This window comes from Pinus tabuliformis, chromosome 4_2 (assembly GCF_031772625.1).
Source record: "Pinus tabuliformis cultivar Carrire ecotype Pingquan chromosome 4_2, CPIR1, whole genome shotgun sequence".
NCBI lineage: Eukaryota > Viridiplantae > Streptophyta > Pinopsida > Pinales > Pinaceae > Pinus > Pinus tabuliformis.
The window spans coordinates 1101828089-1101848671 of record NC_142304.1 but is presented as its reverse complement, the minus strand read 5'-3'; the positions used below and the strand labels follow the sequence as shown (position 1 = coordinate 1101848671).

General features: G+C 35.8%; 1 protein-coding gene across 1 annotated transcript; it reads left to right on the top strand.

Moving 5' to 3' along the window:
* Positions 1-1115: 1115 nt before the first annotated feature.
* On the top strand, positions 1116-3155 carry LOC149173507 (transcription factor bHLH94-like). The gene is made up of 3 exons (XM_089427949.1): positions 1116-1765; positions 1954-2325; positions 2507-3155. The coding sequence occupies exons 1-3, from the start codon at positions 1460-1462 to the stop codon at positions 2621-2623; spliced, it is 795 nt and encodes a 264-aa protein (XP_089284075.1). The 5' UTR covers positions 1116-1459; the 3' UTR covers positions 2624-3155.
* The last annotated feature ends 17428 nt before the right edge of the window (positions 3156-20583 follow it).

The window sequence follows — 20583 nt, the reverse complement described above, 5'->3', positions numbered from 1 at the left end:
ACTTTTAACTCATTACTAAATATTTTTTATATTTTCAATATATATACATATTTCCAGACTAATAAAAATGACCATTGCCGAATGCTGTCCCACAAGATTTATTAAGAATTTAAATAGGTTGGTTAGTACAATATCTAGAATGGTTCTCAGTGTGTAATTCCATTATTATTTAATCGTAGCAGGGGCTAGCGAATCTGACAAAAAAAAATCAATACCTTTAAATAACTTTTGAATCAGTGCAGGCATCTAACCATGTTTGAATTTCTGTTACCAGAAGTTTTCAAAGGACAAGTAAGCAATTGAGCTGCCAATATTCAAAGGACAAGTAAGCAATTGAACTGCCCATATGGAGTCACCAAAGGCTTAAAAGTGAAGCTATTGAAATGGATGGTGACAAGAGAATGAAGTCATAATACTTTGAAAATATTGGGCATCATAATCATTGCATCTTTGGATCACACCTTATTGTCAAACCATTCTATCATTGCAATCGTTTAACCCACAGCTTTAAAAGAACGTTGTTCGCTTTTATCAAAAGAGATCTGACAAATATCTTCATTTGCAAAAGATTATGATTCTAAATATTCATGGAGGGGGAGTACCAACTGTAAGAACAAAATTTACATATCCGTTTTTGTATAATCAAAACAAAATATATAAATTTGTCATTTTTTATATAGATATTGATGCTATATTTCTTATATAACAGTTAAATTGGGGGAGTATCCCTAAAACAATTGTTTTAGTTTGATAGTTCTTTTTTTCAAATGTAAAAAATTGACGGTCCAAAATCTTCTGGGATATAAATAATAGAATAAAATCCAAAATCCAAACACATTGAGTAAAAATGAAAAATTATTCTTTATAAACCACTAACAACTAATTAAATATTAAAATTTGCAATCCACATAAATTCAATAATTTTAATTATAAAAAAATTTAAAGCATTATAAAAATACTATGAAAATCCAATAAAGCCTATAAATACTAAAACACAATCCAACCAAACTATTATCTAGAAATTTATGAAAAGCAGCTGGAAAATTATTACTATCATATGGATAAGAAGTGGTTGTTTTCCATCACCATCCCAGAAAAACTAAATATGTGCCGTTTTCAATAAAGAAGATAAGTGAAGGTTTGTACTCAATCTGAAAAATTAGGCAGACAACATAATTGATTTCAAGAGATTACCTCTGTTTAAAAAATCTGTAAATGTCTTTCATTTCCATGATGCAGTAAGTGTTCAAATAAACACCATATAATGATATGAATAGAAAGCCTGCGTACCTGCTAGCCCTTCCATCTGGCCTTATTGTTTCTTATATATGGCTATACTTGCATGTAACAGCCAGAGACCTTTCAATCAGGACCTTATCAAAATTTGGAATGCTGATAAACTTCTCTGCCATTTTCTTTGGGATTACATTGGCAGAATGTTGTCTGTCACCCCTTCCCCATGATGTCTGAGTACAGAGACTCCGAAGATCTCTATACCATTATTTCTGCTTACTCCACTTCAACAAACTGTAGACCAGTAGAAAAAGAGAAATCAATGGTGCAATCTATGACCAGTGGTGGGAAGAGAAGTTGGGCTGGTGCAAAAAGTCCATCATTGCAAGAGGATGTTCAAGGTCCATCCTCAACAAAGAAGAGTTGCCATGATGATAAAATACATGTATGGAATGAAAGGGCTAGGAGGAGTAAAATGAATTGTATGGTCAATACTCTGAAGTCTCTCTTACCTGAGGGTCTCAATTCAAAGGTAGTCCTTGATGAATTGTTGTCTGGAATAACCGTTCAAGGCACTAATATAGGCCATGAGCTAAGCAAATGAGTTTAAAATAGATTTTCATGACTGTACAGACATGTTAGATTCAGAATGCAGAGTTGTTAGATTCTTATCAAAGCTGATGTTCTAGACACTGAATTGCTGAAGTATTTCTTTCTCAGGTGGACAAAGGAAGAATTGTTGGTAAGGCCATTGATTATATCAAAACCCTCCAAACTACCTTGAAAGATTTGCAAGCCCAACAATCAGAATTGGAAGCACATCACAGCAGAAGGCTATTATCATTCACAGTGTCTGAAAATTCTCATGGTCTTCACATCCCTCCTTCAGTTCCAGTAACATCATCACATCCAGGTCTAAAGATTCTTGGATCCAAACTTTTGGGTGGCCAAGCTTTCATCACAATATGGGCCCCTGAGAAGACTGGTTTTCTGCCCAAATTATTTTCTATCATGGATGCCAATCAATTGGAGATTGTAAATTGCACCATAAACGCTGTTGGATCCAACATTGTGTATGCCCTTCATGCTAAGGTAAGTAACAGTTCTGAACTTAACCATGGAAATACTTTACTGTCCTTTTACCAGCCACGATATTTGATACATTCTAGGAGCTATGTACACTGATAGTATTCTTTTCCAGAAATTCCTAATTGGATTTTCTGTTATATATAGAACTACTTCCTGAAGTGTGATTGCTTTGATTTTTTTTCAGTCAAAAAACAATAACCAGAAAGTCACAGCCAATGATTTGAGCTGTACCATAGATGAACTTAATACCACCACAGCTGGTCCTGAAGAACATACCTTACAAAAGGCTGGCAGCGGATAATCTCTGTGGATATCCCAACCAGTGGATATCTGCTCTAAGAGCGATAATTTGTTTGTTTTTCTTTCACTTGTTCAATTTCTCTGCAAAATATATCCATTCCCAAGATGGGATGCATACTTCAAACTACTTCTGACATTCGTTGCAGTTTTATGATAGTTTGTGGCTGGGATGCATATCGATAAACTATAACCATTCCAAGGATGTGATGCATACTTCAAACTTCTGACATTGGTTTTTCCTGAAAATCCAATGCAGTTTTATAATACTTTGTGGTAAGCAACTAGCAGGTGCGGAACTTCGAGCCCCTGTAAGAGCATAGATGCCTATTAGTCTAATAAGCACAGAGCTACTGCAAATCCACTCCAAATGAGAATCGTTAATTTTTATATTGAGCAATTATCAGTGTACCTCATTGTGCTTTCCCACCGAGGTGAAAAAATATCTGAAGATTTGAACAAAATACAACATGCAACTGTAGCATTATATAGAAAATAACTACTTCACAGACTCAAACCAGATTGCTGGTAAAGCAGTTTAATGGACACTACATTGGATCATCTATTTAGAAATTTGATACGCATTCAGAAAATATGTTACGGTAATAGAAATTTGATACCCATTCAGAAAATATGTTAAGGTAATAAACGACATGGCACAATTATAATTTCTCGGTTTCCAATTTTGATATTTACGCCGGAGGCGTTCTTTTAAGGGGAGGTTACTCTGGAGTCCTTCGCCGTCTGTCCTCAACCTATAAATGAGTGCGATGTCTCTTTGTCTTTAGCTTATCCATAATTGGTAGCAAATGTCAGAGCAGGCTCAATGGAGTAGGAAAATGCTACGGGTATGGGTTAGGAAAATTTGGTAGCAAATGTCAGAGCAGGCTCAATGGAGTAGGAAAATGCTACAGGTATGGGTTAGGAAAATGCTGCGGGTATGGGTTGCCATATTAATTCATTGTGGTGTGATGATTCATAGTATGTGAGTGCATGGGTTGATATATCAATTTAGTGTAGTGTTATGATTCATAGCATGTGTAAGTGTGGAGGGAATTTATTTATGGTGTTTATGATGGTATTTGGGATCTGTTTATGGTATTTGTTTTTGTTTTGGAAAATAATAAAATAAGGTTTTTAGAGAGTTTATCAAGTTTATTAATGGGATAAACGGGATAGGAGTTAGGCATTTAGATTATCCTAAGATATTTATCTATTTTGTTTTTGTTGAGAACTTATCAATGCCAATTCTAATTTGATCCCCAGACTAAAACCCGTGAAAATAATATATAGTAGATCCATCTAAAGTCTGCAATTGTAATAAACCCGTGAGAATAATTTATGTAGTAGATCCATCTAAAGTCTACAATTGTACTTCAGTGTCTTGAATTGAGACCCTCAGGGAATGAAGACTTTAGAGTATTGAACATACCATTCATTTTACTACTCCTAACCCTTTCAGTTCATAAATGTGCTTTACGATATTGGTTGTCCATTGGTGTCGAGTTTGTTAAAGTGGAATAAGCAGAGACAATCATATAGTGATCTTCAGAGTCTCTGTACTCAGAAATTACGGGGAAGGGGGCGACAGACAACATTATGCAAAGGGGATCAGAAAGAAAATGGCAGAGAAGTTTATCAGCATTCCAAATTCTGATAAAGTCAGTGTAGTTATATATAAAAAACAATAAGGTGAGATAGAGATAGATAGAGTTGCAGCTACGCAAGCCTTATATTCATATCTTTTTTGAAGTAAAAAAAATTACAGATATTTTCAACTTTTCCAGGTATCTTAATCCTAAATCTTCACATCACTTAAACTTTTCATTATATTGATTAGACATCAGAGGTAATCAATCTCCTCAAATCAATTAGGTTGTCTACCCACCTTTTCAGATTGATGCAAACCTTCACTTATCTTTTTTATTAAAAATTGCACATATTAAATACCTATTTTTATGATATTTTGAAAATTACTAATTAAATTTTAATATTTAATTATTATGGAACAAAATCAATTGAACGCACTGAATCTATATACATATCATTATAAAATGCCAAATTTATATATTTTGCTTATGCAGAAACACAATTTGAAAATCCATATAATCGTGCCCACATATGAAAATCCACTTGGTGAATTCAATCAATGGCACCAAAATTAGTGAGACAAATAGCACATGTAATATCTCTCTACCATATGCTTCTAAACTGATATATTCAACAATGGTCGGCAGATTTGCACAGACAGTCTGCATAGGTTTGTATTACGGGACGGCATGGATTCCTAACAAATTATTTGAGAGGTAGAAATAAATGATTTTTAAATTAAATTTATTTTTTAAATTGTAATGGAAAAATTGACTAAATAATTTTCATATTATTTATTGGATAATGTATTAGACGATGGATATTTTCTTGAAATTAAATATTTTTTTTTTAATTAAAAGTTTTTAAGCTCAATTTCAATTTAAACCACACTTATTGCGTAATTATATTAACAGTTGAAAAAATTAATTTCAAGTAGTTTAACTATTATATTTTGGTTTTTAAAGTATATTGAAATTAGTAAAAAAAGGTTTGAATTATAAGCTTAAGTTGTATAGTCTACATAATTCAAGTATCCCAGAGGGTTTTGAAGGCATTTAATTCATTTATGCATTCCAATATGCAATTTAATCAATGAAAATTACATGTAATATACATACATACATATATGTCTTGAGGTGTAAACATTTTCAGGTTTTGCACTATAAAAAAAAGTGTTTTTATCAAAAAATTGTACATCAAGATCAAGAGATGTAGTTTTTCTCTCAACTTACTAGATCTGTGGTTAAGATAAATCTATAATGATATTATTGATGAAATCTAATTATACAATGCAAATAAACATTTTTATTACTCTGGAAATAATATATATATATATATATATATATATATATATATATATATATATAGATATATAGATATAGATATGAATTAGGTTAAACAAAAGATAAATTTTATTAAAAGTATATTTAAATATATATCATATAATAATAATAATAATAGTGAAAGTAATGTATGTTTTAGTAGTTATACCGTGGATGTTTTTTTAAGTGGATAGTGTATAAGTAGCTGGATATTAAGTAAGATATGACACTTAAGTGAGATGTGTTTATAACGTAGAATTTATTTATTTTTAAAATATGTTGTTATTATAAAAAAAATAGAATTTCTTTTTTAGTTAATTATATAACTTTTTTCCCAGATGCGAGTGTTTGTTAGTCACAAAGGTTTGTTGGAGGTGCGCGAGATGGGCAGGTGGCAGCCCACCTGCGTGAAGCACATGACCCTTGGCAAGGACGACAGGCTTCGCACATTCGCATTTAAGGCAGCATTTACTCTGCCCACCCTCTATTTGGTCATAGGAATGATGGCGCTCCGTCTCATTTTCATTGTTATGGTTCTCTGGTATGCTCTCGGCTCAGTCCAGGTCGCGGTCTTGGGCTTCTCTCCTAGCGAGCGACTGCCTGTAGGCTCCCTTGTGGCTCTGGTGAATGACGAGAATTCCTCCCGTTTGGTCCTGCTCTGCAGAGGTTTTCACACTTTAAACTGCTTCGGCCTCCATTCAGCTCCTCCTCCTAAAGCCTTCTGCTTCTCACAAGCTCAGTTCCCTGCTCTCTCGTTGATTTCGTCCCTCGGTAGATCCTCTGCTTGCCCTCCTCCCTTTAATTGCCTCCATCCCGTAAGCATGCCGAAAGAAAGGATGAGAATGATTAGCCGGCGCGGAGGTTCTCGTGGTCGAGCCTCCACCCAGCATATCTCGTCCTCTCTGGATCCCCCTGAAGAAGCGTCGGCCTACCCAACAACAAGAAGCGGCAGAGGTCGTGGTCGAGGACGGGATAGAGGAGAAGCCTGTCAGCACCATGTGCATCCCACTGCCCGCTATCGTATTCCCTATTCGCTAGCGAATGCCTCTTTCATCGTTTCTGTTACCATCGAAAGATGTGAGCACAACTCGGGTTCGGGTGTTGTTCATCAGGGGCCTACGGAGGAGCAGAAGGTGGCAAGTCAAATTGCCATCCTACACCAAGGTTCTGGAAGCTTGCCCACCACGCACCTTGAGGCCAATGTCGACCCAAGCACAAGAGGCGAGCCTTCCAGCTCTGCAATCCGCTCCTCTGACTCCATGGACTCCAGTCATTTTGGGTGCAGGGTCATAGAGGAACAGCCAACCACTTCAGATGAAGATTGACAGTCAGCGCCTCTGGTTCCAAGGTTTTGTCTCCGAAGTTAAAGCTCATGCCTGTCTCAGGCTTTTGTTCATGTCTCAGGTCAGGGTCTTTTTGCCTATATCTATGTAAAAATCGATCCTCGAAACAACAGTGCTTCACTCAGTTCGATAACGCTATTTGGGTCAGATTTTGTGTCTATCTGGTATGTTCAATGTCCCTGGATATTATGCTCACTGTTGTAAATCATTTTGACGGTTCCACAGTCAGGATGTCAAGTTTTGCTATATGCCAACCTCATGGCAAGAAATCTCGAGGCCTGCCTCGCTGTAACTTTTTTGTATAAATAATAGGAGTAGACTAATTGAGAAAAAAAAATTATATAACTTTTTAACTAGATATATGGATTATACTAACTTTTGTAAATATATTTAATTACACAATTTGCATTAAAATTAAAATTCCATCAATTAAGTTATACACATTAGACAAGTTTTTATGAGTCAATAGCGATAGGGTAAAAAATAATTTCTAAAGTAAATATTTAGGTAGGATTTATATGTAAGACACATTTTCTTAAGTGGATGGATATATCGATGGGGTTTGCCTTCTTTTCACGTTAAGAGAGGAGTATTAATGAGTATTTGTCATTCAAGTATTCAAGTGTCCTTCCTTGTAGGGAGCAAGGAAGATGTGATAGGTTATTAGCACTATTATTGAAAAATTGTAAACACTTAACCAAGACAATTGAAAATTTGCAAGAAATATGTACATATTCTCAAACTATCCTAAAATGTGGTGTCACTAAAATCATTATTTATGAAAAAAATTGTGAACATTTAAAGGTGATAGTAAAATTTTTATAAACAATGAGAACATACTCCCAAACTATTCTAAAAATGTGATTATCTCACAAGTGTATTTGAGCTTCATTTTATTTTTTTTGTCTTATTCGTTACATTACATTAAGTGGGTATATCTATTCATTTATATAATTATTTAAGAGAATGTTCGGATGAAAATATGATTCTTGGATATGTCTTTGTAATTTATACTTTTCTATAGTCATAATATTTGTATAACATTTTATCATGTTAAAATTTGTTGGCTAGAATGTAATGAATATAGCTATTTTTATTATAAATTATTATTATTATTACTTTTATGTTATTTGTGCAAAAAAGTATTTGATTTTCAATTCTAGTTAACCCAATTTGTAAAATTTTAACAAAAGTTAAGGGACATTATTTTCCAAGCATTGATGTTTATATCATTAATGAATTTGATTCTGGAATGAAACTCACCATTTTTATTATTGTTGAAATATAATGAATGTATGCATTGCAAAAACAAATATTTGATTTTTAATTCTAGTTAACCTAATCTATAATCTTTTAACCAAAGTTAAGGGACATTATTTTCGAAGCATTGATGTTTATATCATTAATGAATTTGATTGTGCAATGAAAGTGACAATTTTTATTATTGTCGAAATATAATAAATTTATGTATTAAAAAGATGAAGAATGTTGTAATAACTTAGGGTTGTGGATGATCTGCGACCTCCAAGAGACCGCAAGCAAAATAATCGGAAGTTGCAACCAATGATATATATCAACACAATTTACTAAAGCGAGGTTTGGAAAGTCATTAGTTCAAGGTAGTGTTTGGTTGAAGGGCCTCTCCCACTTTTGGTATTGTAAATAGTTTTTTTTCTTTTTTCTTTTTCTTCTGGGTATCAGGTTTTCTGAATCCACAACCAACAAAGTTACAGGTAGTGTCAATCCTCAGGTTGATTCGACGGTCCATTACCCTGAGTTTCTTTTATGGATGAAGTAGAACTAGTGGACTTCAGACCAAAGAATGGCAATGAAGTCCAGATCAGGGTAACCACATGTGATTTCAAGTCAAAGGTGGAGGTAGCTAGAATGGAAGAGTATATAGAACCTGAAACCAAACATATCTTCACTCTAGCCTCGGACACACAAGAGGCTCCAACTGGGGGGTTGGAAGTGTTGCGTCCTGATGCGTCCATTCCGGGATTCGACATGCAATGCGTATCGATCCTAGGTCTAGAGTCCAAATTGAGGCTTCTGCAACATTGTCCTAACATTTCATGGACAATCTCTCTCTATCCCGACCTATGTCCTTCCAAACAACTATGTGACAAGAAAAAAATTCCAGCCATTTCAGACCCTAACTAAACTCCCCGCAATTCTTGGACTTACTGAGGGCTTACTTCTTTTTTAGGTTCTGCCATTTTCTGACCCCCCATAAGAGCCCTCTCCATAACATTTAGCAAGCAAGTTTTTGAGGGAGTTATTAGTGTCTAGAGATGAAAGAAAAATAGCAAGCTCGAGAGGAGCTAGCGGCTGGTAAACAACAAACTATTAAGGGGATCTTAGAGCATTGAAAGTCCCAAGAAGGGTTTCCAAATGAAAGTTCTATCTCTAAATTGTAGATGGTTAGCATGCCTCTCACAAATATGTGTTCTAATGAGGCTAGTTGATACCAATTACCTTGACTTTATCTTCCTCCAAGAAACTCTAAGAGACAAAGACTCTGTTGTTAGATTCCTTGAATCTCTTCTAGGTGGATGGACCTTCGTAGGAGTAGATGCGAGAGGAAGGTATGGAGGTTTCGTTGTAGGCTAGAATGGGAGGGTCATCTAAGAAAATAATTTTTAGAGTGTGGATCATAGTATTGGGATGGAATTTTTCTTGGTGGAACTTGGTACTTCTATTTATGTGTTGAACAATTATGGTCCTCCTACAAACTGAAAGGATTTTTGGGATCATTAAAGAAATTTTGAGGTCAAAAATGGGCCTCAAAACAAAAATGTACAACCAAAAAGAACTTTATAAGAACCAATAGGATTCAAGATGATGACATCAACCATGGGGGATGATTCAACATTTTTTTGGAGTAAAAAAGTAAAAATATTAAAAAATAAATAAAATATAAAAAACTACTTTTTCAACTCGTATTTTCAACTTATCTTCCTACGGTTTACCTCAAATTTTGAGCAGGATCACTCATTACATACAGAATTTGATTCTTCATCCAAGGAGTACCCATGTTGCATACTTTTGATGGACCCTGCTACATGAAAAATGAGAAATATATGAAAAACATGATTGCAATCACATTTTTCCATGTATTTCTCATTTTTCGTGTAGTTGGGTCCATCGAATGTATCCAACATGGGTACTCCTTGGATGAGAAATTAAATTCCACATCCAATGAATGATCTCGCTCAAAATTTGAGTAAAACCATAGGGAGATAAGTTGAAAAAGTAGTTTTTTTTTTTTCCCTCTAAAATTGGATGATGTAATATATTCTTATTTTATTATTTCCACTATTATTTTATAATATTCCTTAGGAGACCCATTTTAGACCTCAAAATTTCTCTAATGATATTTTTTGTCTCTTCCCTTATAAGATCAAATAATATCATTTTAGGAGGGGATCTCAACTTCTCTCTGGGTGAAGTTGAATCCTAGGGTCCTCGAACAGGGCTTGATATGCTCATTGAATTCTTCTAGAACAAAATTGACAGGAGTATGCTTGTGAATGTGGACCTTATTAAAATTGTCCCCACATGGAGAAATCATTGTACAAGGGAAGACAAAATTGTGAAGCGAATTGATAGATTTCTTATTTCCGAAGCCCTAATAGATAACTTCAATTTCATTAAATAGTGGGTTGGGTTAGAGGTTGTCTTGGATCACTCCCCAATATTTCTAGAGATAAAGGGAACTTCTCTAAAGCCAGCTAGCCCATTTAAAATGAACTCTAATTGTTTAAAAGAAGAATTCATAAACATTGTTAGATCCCATTGGAAGGTCTTCAGCGGCCGAGAAGTTCCCTCTATTGTTGATCAATTTGAGGCCAACCTAAAGCTCATCAAACAAAAATTGAAGGAATGGGCCAAAAAAAGAAATTGGAAAATATTCAGAAGCTGGATGGTATAGAGAACTAGTTACAATTTTTTTCCAATCGGGAAGGGGAAGGGTTTAAAGCAGATGAAGCTAGGGTGGAGTTAATTGGATTAGAGAAAAGGAGAAAATAACTACTAGAAGAAAAGGAGGTTGAATAGAGACTTACAAGCAGGGCTACCTAGTTGGAATATGGGGACGAGAACACCAAATTTTTCCAACCCTATGTAAAAGTTCGAAAATTTTGCAACACTATATGGAGGCTAAAGGACTATGAGGGTAGAGAGGTCTCAAAATTTGAAGGGCTTGTAAACATTGGGAAAAACCGTTTCCAAAGCCTATTATGTGCTCCATGAGAGACCTCTATAGCTGAAATTTTAACACCCTCCTCCCCCATCTACCCAAGTAACCAGCCAACTGAGGTAAACATGTGACGAGAGGCTACCATGATTGGATTCAACCTCATATGTGACCTTAAGGAAGTGGAATCGACTAGAACACAACATACAGGCCTTCCACATCAGCGATAAGACTCCTAAGAACCATCCCAACATTTTTGGTAACTAGCCCCTGGGACCCACTAAGGTTTTAGACCACTTAACCTCTAGACGCTCCCACGCTATGGGCATGACAACGTCCAGGAGGCTCTGGACGCTCTCATGACAAGGCCTGCCAACGTCTAGGGACTATTTTTCTCAGTGTTGTGTCAGTATCCTTGGAATTTGAGCCATGTTTTTAGGCCCAGAACATAGGTCACTGCCCGGAATTGAATGACACCTCCAGAACAAAAAGATACCAAGGAAATAATGATGCAAATGAAAATACTTGAACAAGCCCTTGAATAGACCCCTATTAAACATTACAGGCATTTCGTCAAACATATCACAAATATGTAATCTACATGTGTAAACAACAAAGTTAAGCATAGGGGTCTCATACTTATCTGAGAATTGATATGAAGCATTGTTCTCTTATATCATTTGTTATATTATCGTCTATTAGGTCATAGATACACTGTTCATTCATTTACAAGTAAAAACATGATGAGAGTTTGTTGAAGCCCCGAAAATCAGGTCTACAACAAGGGGGATACCCAACCGGTCCGGACCTTGAAAGCAGCTCCTTTTCCGTTTGGGATGGTGGGTCCGACTGGGGATAATGGGACCAGTTTCCCAATTTGTGTGTGTTGAAAAGAATTGATATTTCTATTTTCTAAAGATTTCTAAGTAAAATGCTTTTAATCTAAGTCTAATCTAAAAATGAAATTTTATTCTAATGAACAGAAATATTTAAGTCTAAAACTAACCCGGGATTCAACTTTTCACTTATTCAATCTAAAATGATTTCGAACAGCAATTGGTAATAAAGATCATTCAATTGTTACAAGAAAAGAATTCGATAAAAATGAATTGTTTCGTATAAACAGTTAGCTTAAACAATTGTGAGAAGCATATTTCATAATAAGTCACTCATATATTAAGCATAAACAGAATAGTCATTACCGTACAAAAGTGCCAATTAATAACTCAAACATTCAAGCTTTCATATATAAATAACTGAGCATAAAATATTACTTTGACATATAAGCAGAAATCATTAAGAGATAAAAGTACCATTGATAACAAGTTCTACTCATGAGCTTCAGCAATATAGATTTATCTCTTCCTAATTCAACATCTACTAAGAGTACAAAAGTGCATTTCAGTAGCAGATATTAAACACAGATATCAATAAATACCGTTCCATTCATTCATCAAAACCTCCTCTGAGGGTGGAAAAGTGCATTTTCTGAGGAAAAGTTTTTGACAAATTTCAGGACCCCTCTCTAAATACATGAGAGGGGTTAAAATACTACTTCCTAAATACTAAAAATAGTTTATTACAAAAATATAGGAGGATTTTTAAATGACCGTCCTCATCTAAGGCAAAAATAAATCAAAAGTAAAACTAAAAATGAATCTGGAAATTAACTATCTATGTATCTGTTATCTGTGGTTGCAAGCATTCAACATCGGCTTGAGGAGGGTCGGCTAGCCGACCTCCGATTTTAGTTGCCCTACGAAAACAGAATCGGCAAGTGTTGGCTCTATCTTTTCGGCAGAGTTCGTGAGGCATTTGAGAGTCATGCATTGACTGTGAAGTTTAACCAAGTACTACCAGTAAGTATCCCAGTTTAACTTGGTTAACTTCTTGATAGACTCTGCCTTTTCCTCAGCTTTTTGTCTCCAGCTCATCTGCAGTTGTTGTGCCTTTGGGAGAAATCCGGGAGCGGTCTCTGATATGAGGTTTGCTCTGTGAAGGTTTTCATTGACACATTCAATGACGTTGTTTGCCGCTGTAGTGGTTTCTTCTGCTTCCAGTTCCACCTTCCTAATCTGTGCGCCCCACTTATTGAAAAGCATTTCTTTGTGGGCTTCATTGATTCTAAGTGCACCTGCTTTCTTCCCTTCTTCCGATTCCTACCAAGCCAAATAATCAGAAATTCTCTTGTCAATTAAATCATAATCATGTCGCAAGTCCACAACATGATTGGTAATTTTTTCACTCATCTCGCAATGGGAACTCCATTGCGATATTCTTTGGCATAATGCCTCTTCTTGTTGCAAGAGTTAGTCATTTAAGGCAAGGGCTTCTGAGACAAACTCTGTAAGCTTGGGATCATCTCTATGCATCTCTAGCATAGCTTGCAACTGATTTTCTTTTTCAGCCAAGTTGTTCTGGTATCCCAGCTGCATCTATTGAAAATATTGTTGTAACTTTTCCAACCTCTCCTCTACTTCTCGGTTAGCACTGGTTTGTTGTAGTTGTTGCTGCAAAACTTGAATTTTTTCCTCTCTATCTTTAAGTAATTGTTGTACCTCGGATGCTTTATCAATTGTAGCAGAAGCATAGACTCCTGCGATCTGAGATAACTTAGATAGATTTTTAGTAGGGTCAGTGGTAGGGTCTCGCCAAAGGACGTCTAGCTGCTCTGCCTCAGGTGAGAGCACGTTGTCGAGTTTTCTCTTCTTTCTTTGCTTTCTTACCACTGCCTTATGCTGCGGGCTATAGAATACATCTAGCGGAGGAATCTCCTCTATCTTGAGCATGATTTCAGATGATGGGGTAATGAGAATATGTTCCACCTCTGGAGCATTGCTGACTGTTTCCATGATCATATTTGTCACTGTCTGTGTTGTAGTCTCAAGTGTCTTTGTGTTCAACTCCTCAGTATTAATCAATTCATTGAATGTTTCCCACTCCTTATCCAACTCAGTTCTCACTAGCTTTGGCGGCTGCATGATGGGATGGGGAACCTGTACCTGTGGTGTAGTCAAGACCTGTAGTTCTGGGCGCTCTTTAGACTGGGCAGTATCTCTTATTGACCCTTCACTTTTATTATGGTCACTCTCTGACCGTTTAGAGCATTCTGGTGATTCTTTCCTAGATTTAGATCTGGACTTATCTGTACCTAAGCTTCCACTTAAACTGATACTGGGAGTAGGCTCCCTTATTGGTTCCAAGCGTAACTTATCCAAAGGGATATTTGCTAATCTCCTTTCTCTATACAATTTGAATTCTCGGAATTCTGTTGGGGGAAACTGAATTTGAGCCATATGCAAGACTTCTTTAAATGTGCTTTTCTATTGAAAGGTATCGTCAAAAAGATCATCTTCTTTGGAAAATACTTTTATCTTGACAGCGGTAGTGAAATTCTTAATGACATCATAGGGGTCAAGTTGTCTCCCTGGAAACTTGAACAGTCATAGACACAGCATATTGTCTACTTCTTTGAATGCATGACTTAAATCAAATAGTGAAAAGGCCCCACAGGCCATAGGAAATTGCGGCCAAATGGCCTTCTTCTTGTCCTTCATCTCTTTGCTCATACCTCCCACCCCGCAGGTCTGGTAGGCAATCTCTCATGCCAATAACTTATCAGGGACATATAAGGGTAGGACATGAGGGGAAGAAATGCTTCTGAATACTCTGACATAGGTGAAAATCTCTTCTCCAAACCATCTTGTGATAGGGAGAATATCAACTTCCACTTCGGGGAAAATATTGGGGCATCCTTATTATACAACATTTTGTGTAGAGGTAACATGACTCCATGACAAATTCTATAAAAATACGAGATAAATTTGGAATCCCACAATTCCTTATAATACATGTGAATGGGCAAGGGATGAGTAGTCCATTTCCAACCCATTAAAGGAAATTTGGAAACATAAAAAATTGTGTCCATAACATAAGAAGCTAAATAGAAAGGAGGATAAATCCTCTGAGTGGTAGTTCTTTTGGACTGGTAGTTCCAAATAGCGGAAGCTAAATTATTAGACAATATCTGAGCCCAATCCATAACAGTGGCATTAGTGGCTGCATCTAATATGGGTAGCCACTCAAATGGAAACTTGTTGACATTGGGTTTTCCATATAGTCTACATAGCTTAGCAGCAGCGAAGCAATATGGGGAGGAGAGGGAACCAGTACTGTACATGTCGTGTTTGTCCTTTTTCAATGGTTCTTCCCTCGCCAACCAGTTCTTGGTACACTCTGTCAAATCTTCATTTTCCTTGGTAAACTTCTCCACGAACTGCTTGTTGTAGGTTGCCTGTGGCTCTAGTAGATGATACAGAACCCTTAAATCTTGTGCAGTGAATGACCCAATGAGGTCTTGGCCTCAAGTCTTGAATTGTCTATCTGTTATATCAGCACTATTTAGTACCCACTTGACCATGTCTGTGTATGGAAGAATCTTTGGTCTTACCGCTATCCGGTGCAAGAATGAACATGCAAGTTCAATAATTGACGCCTCAGACGACCCGCGTGAGTCTGCTATTACTTTAACCTCCATAACCCTAGGATTTTCTTCTTCGAGTAAACTATATATGCCTTCCCAGGTAGTTATGCTGGCATCTTTGTTACAGGTGGTGTCTGTGTATAAGGGCATCATTTCTTTGTCTTCTGGAACCGGAGCTTTTCCCTTTTTTCCATTACATTTTGCACACTGCTACGTATATTACTCTTCTTGCCGCTCTTGCAAATTTACAAGCAAGGAAGGAATAATGGTAAAAGGTAAGGTGACGGGAAAGCTCTTAATGCCGAAATGATATATCACCCTACATGAAATAACCTTTTGATCATATCTAAATCTTATCTCATAAATGACCACCAACTAACTATTAAATTGACATTAATGTCCATAACTTGGTATCGATTATGAGAAATGCTTTATTGAACGATAAGCCCTACAGATCTGCGATAAAGCAATTTTGCGATTTGCTTCGCAATATTGCAGATCACAATATCACTAATCCGTTTGTTAACAATCATTCATTACCTTATGATTCTGCGAGATGCGATTTGCGAGATGCCTTATCGCATATCGCCGGATCAGGATGTTTTACCTTAGGTGATACTTGCAGCGTATAAAATTTGCGATGCGCGATGGATTTTCAAGGTGCGTGATCTCGCATCGCATTTTCGCAATTTCAGATAGCTTGTTTATATGATGTTCCCCATTACCCTTTGCGATGCGATGCTTTATTGTTAAGAGAACGATTTTATTCAGAACTTATCATAAAACTTAGTTTTTTTGGGTTTTGCAAGTGTTTTCCTAAGTTTATGATAGCATGTTTTATTCAAAGGGAAACATAAGTGCTAGTTTTTATTTTTTAGAAGGGTCCCCATTTATTTAGCTTTATAACTAGAACTAAATAAAAAGGAGGGTTGTTGTTGGCCACAACAATTGGCGATTCACTAAGAAGAACCAGTTATCTCTGATTATCTTTTGAATTTTCTGAACTTCCAAAACAGAAATGTTTTCTAGAAAAACAAACTTTATTATCAAAATATAAAGTGCATCATGCTTTCAACCGTTAATGGTAGTTTGTTTCTTCTGTGTTAACTCTAATTATTTACTTCCTAAAGCTAGTCATCGTATTTACATCAGCCACTACTTAGTTTATAAAGATAAAAACAAAAGCTTCTCTGTAGATCAGTTTTAAGTATGCTCATTTGTTGTAGGTAGAGCCTCTGTTGCCAACAGGCGTTCATAGCCTCGACAGGGTTACCTGTTACCCAGCAATGATCCTGTATCCTACTTGGAGAAATACACAATTTTCAAAGATAAATCCATATCCACACTTGTTGTTTTTTGTTTCTTAAAGAACAATGTCTTGGTTTGGTATCCAAATTATGACAGTGCCATTCACTTGATTTATAACTTTGTTGAACAAGCTGGCTCGTGATGAGACCCCTTGTCTTTTAATTGTAACAATCTTGAGTCATTGCCCTATTTTCGTATGCAGTTTTGGAAATGTCAGCAAATCATAATATCTATGATCATGATAAGTTGGCTCGTGATGAGACCTCTTATTCTTTAAGCTTATAGTGTATCGTTGGATTATTCCTTGAAACTCATAATTCCCTAGGTTGGTAGGAAGTCATTGGTTCCTTAAGAATAGCTCTAGAAGACAATTGTAGAGTTTTTGGAAAGAGCTTTTCTACAGAGAATCTTTGTTTTGTTATTGACGCTTTTCATTGACTGGTATAAAACAAATTCCGACTAAAGGTTGCTTTTCATCAAAATTCGTAAGGCTGAAACTAGTAACATTTTTAGGCTTATAGCATTTGACTGTATGTTTTAATAATAATGATCGATTTTCCAAATCAGTTCTATTTATACAAGCGAAAAAATAAAATCTATAAAGAAATACTAATCTTTTTCATGAATTCCCAAAGTTTAACCATTTACAACCTGTTTTATTATCAAAATAAAGCTATAAATACTAATTTACAAAAATAGAAGAGGTTATCTTCTATGGGAAGTATTTTTTGAGAATTTGCCCATTAAAAGGTAAAGATTCTCTTTTCCCTGCCAAATCTTGCAAAATGAAAGTGGATGGATCTATGATTTCTTCGATTTGGAATGGGCCAAGCCACATTTGTTGGAATTTAGAATGTTTGCCTTTTTCTTCGTGAGCCTTGTCCCATTTCAAAACTAGATCTCCAATTTGAAAATCTTTCTTAGATACCATACTTGAATCAAAGGAAGCCTTTACTAATGCCTGATGATGAGCGTGTGTGATTTTAGCCTATTCTCGTTGTTCTTCTAGCTTAAGGATCTGCAGTTGTCTTAGTTGTAGAGATGAAGTTGGTGTTTCATCAATAAATTGAACTAAGGCCAAAGAAGGAATTGCCAGATGAGTTGGGAGAACTACTTCTTTCCCATAAACTAAATTAAAGGGAGAAGTGCCAATGGAAGCCTTTTGGGTTATTTGGTCTGCCCACAAAGCATACATCAAATATTTGTGCCAATTTCTATGATTCTGATCGATGGTTCACTTAATGATTCTGATTAAGTTTTTATTCGTTGATTCGGTCAACCCATTCCCTTGTGGGTAATAATTGGCAGAGTATTTAAGCTTAAAACCTCTTTTAAGTGCAAATTCAGTCATAGTATTGCCAGAAAACTATGATGCATTATCAAACATTAAAGCAGATGGCAAACCAAACCTGGTGATTATGAACTGATCTATGAAATCAATGATGTGTTAAGCATTAGTTGTCTTGAGAGGAACTTCTTCTACCCATTTAGTAAAATAATCTATAGCTGTAAGGATATACCTATGCTGTTTAGAAGAGTGAGGAATGATCTCACCTATTATATCCAATCCCCACTGATCAAAAGGTTGATCGATATTGACTGGTTGCAAAGGCAATGATGGTTTCTTTTGTCTCCTGGCAGCAGTTTGACAAATTTGACATTTCCTTACATAGCTATGCGCATCTTTAAATAATGTAGGCCAATAGTATCCTGTGCGTAAAATTTTATGTGCTATAGCATCTCCCACATAATGTCATGTGCTGGTCCATCATGCAGTTTCTGTAACATCTTTTCAGCTTCAGATTTATCAAGACATCGAAGGAGAACAGAATCATAATTCATCCTAAAGAGTACGTCATTTACGAGTTGATATTGCTTAGCCTTCAATCTTAGAGCTCTTTTCTTTGTATAATCCAAATTTGAAGGAGCATATCCGTTCTTTAGATAAAATATGATATCAGCATATCTCGATTCAATATCGTTTAGGCTTACCTCATACATTTGTACCTCTTGATTTGGAGATGATATTTCAGAAATAAGCGATGCTCCAGCCAACATCTTGCAAAAGCCTTGTCCTTTTACAATATTTGTTGGTCTGATCTCGGCGTCGTATTCTTGTAGGGCAGTAACCCAATTTTCTCTTTTTTCACCCACGTCTTTCTGTACTAAGAGATTTCTTACCGCTGGAAACGACACTATGATCTTTGTATGGGTTTTAAGAAGAAAGGGTCTAAAATATTTGATCACTTTGAAAACAGCATAAGCTTGTTTCTCAATGTCAAAATAATTTAATTCAGCCCCTTGCAGATTTGAACTAAAAAAGGCAATTGGAGCTTCCGCCTTGTCTTGATTGGCTTGAGTGAGTATCGCAGCATATGATTTATCAGAGGCAAATGTATACAAAATAAAAGGATCGGAAAAATTTGGAGTCGCTAAGGATGGGGCATTAATAATCGCTTGCTTGATCAGATTGAACGCTTCATATTCCTCTTGGCCCCATTTGAAGAGTGAATTCTTCTTTATCATTGCTTGTAATGGTGACACAATCCTCGAGAAATCTGGAACAAATCTTTTGACAAAATTAATCTGGCCAAGGAAGGATTGCATGGCTTTCTTATTATGTGGTAAGGATATTTCAGAAATCTCCTTAATTCTATCAGGATCAATATGGATTCCAAATTTTGACACTATAAATCCAAGAAGTTTTCCTTCACTTAATGCAAAAAATGACTTTTTTGGGTTAAGTGAAATCCTGTACCTTTGGCAACGTTGGAAGATCTGTTTTAAGTCTCTAAGGTGATTACCGCGTTTTTTAGAATATACTATTATGTCATCCAAGTAAATCACCACTGATTTGTTTACTAATCCCTTAAATGAGATGTCCATGGCCCTTTGAAATGTAGCGCCAGCGCTAATTATACCAAACGACATCTTTTGATATGTGTAAGTACCCCATTTGGTTCTGAACGTGGTTTTTAGCTGATGGTTAAGATGGACTAGAACCTGGTTATAGCTGAAGAAAACATCTGAAAAGGACATTAATTCTGATCCTGCAACGGCTTGCAATATTTGTTCCATGGGAGGCAGGGGAAAATTATCCTTTTGGCAAGCTTTGTTAAGATTTCGAAAGTCAATACAAATTCTAATTCTTCGTTTTTCTTTCTGACGGGAACCATATTGGAAACCCATCTAGAGTGTCGGATGGGAAAAATAATTTTGGCTTTCAATAATTTATTGAGCTCTAATTTAATCTGACTTTCCAGATTAGGATGGATCTTCCTCAGCTTTTGTTGGACAGGTTTTTCATCAGCTATCATTGGGATAGTATGCTGAATAATTGAAGTTTCGTAAGTCTTAAGTTCATCGTAGTTCCAGCCAAAGACACTTTTGTACTGTTTCAGGAGACGAACATAGGCTAATTTTTCTTTTGGGGCCAGGCCAAGACCTAGGTTGATATTATGTGGCTTGATATCCGTTCCTAGATTTACTAATTCATAGTTTAGAGTTGAACTCTGAAGTTTTGAATTGGTAGATCTCTTAAATCGGTCTTTCAAATCATATAAATCTTCCAACTTGACTATAGATTTTGGTATAGCATTATTAATGCTTTCTTGTTGTAACTATTTGTCATATTGGTCCTCATCAATTATCTGATTAGTATAACATCCTTTCGATGTCAGGAAACTTACAATATTAGGATCATCATTGAAAATTCTCCAA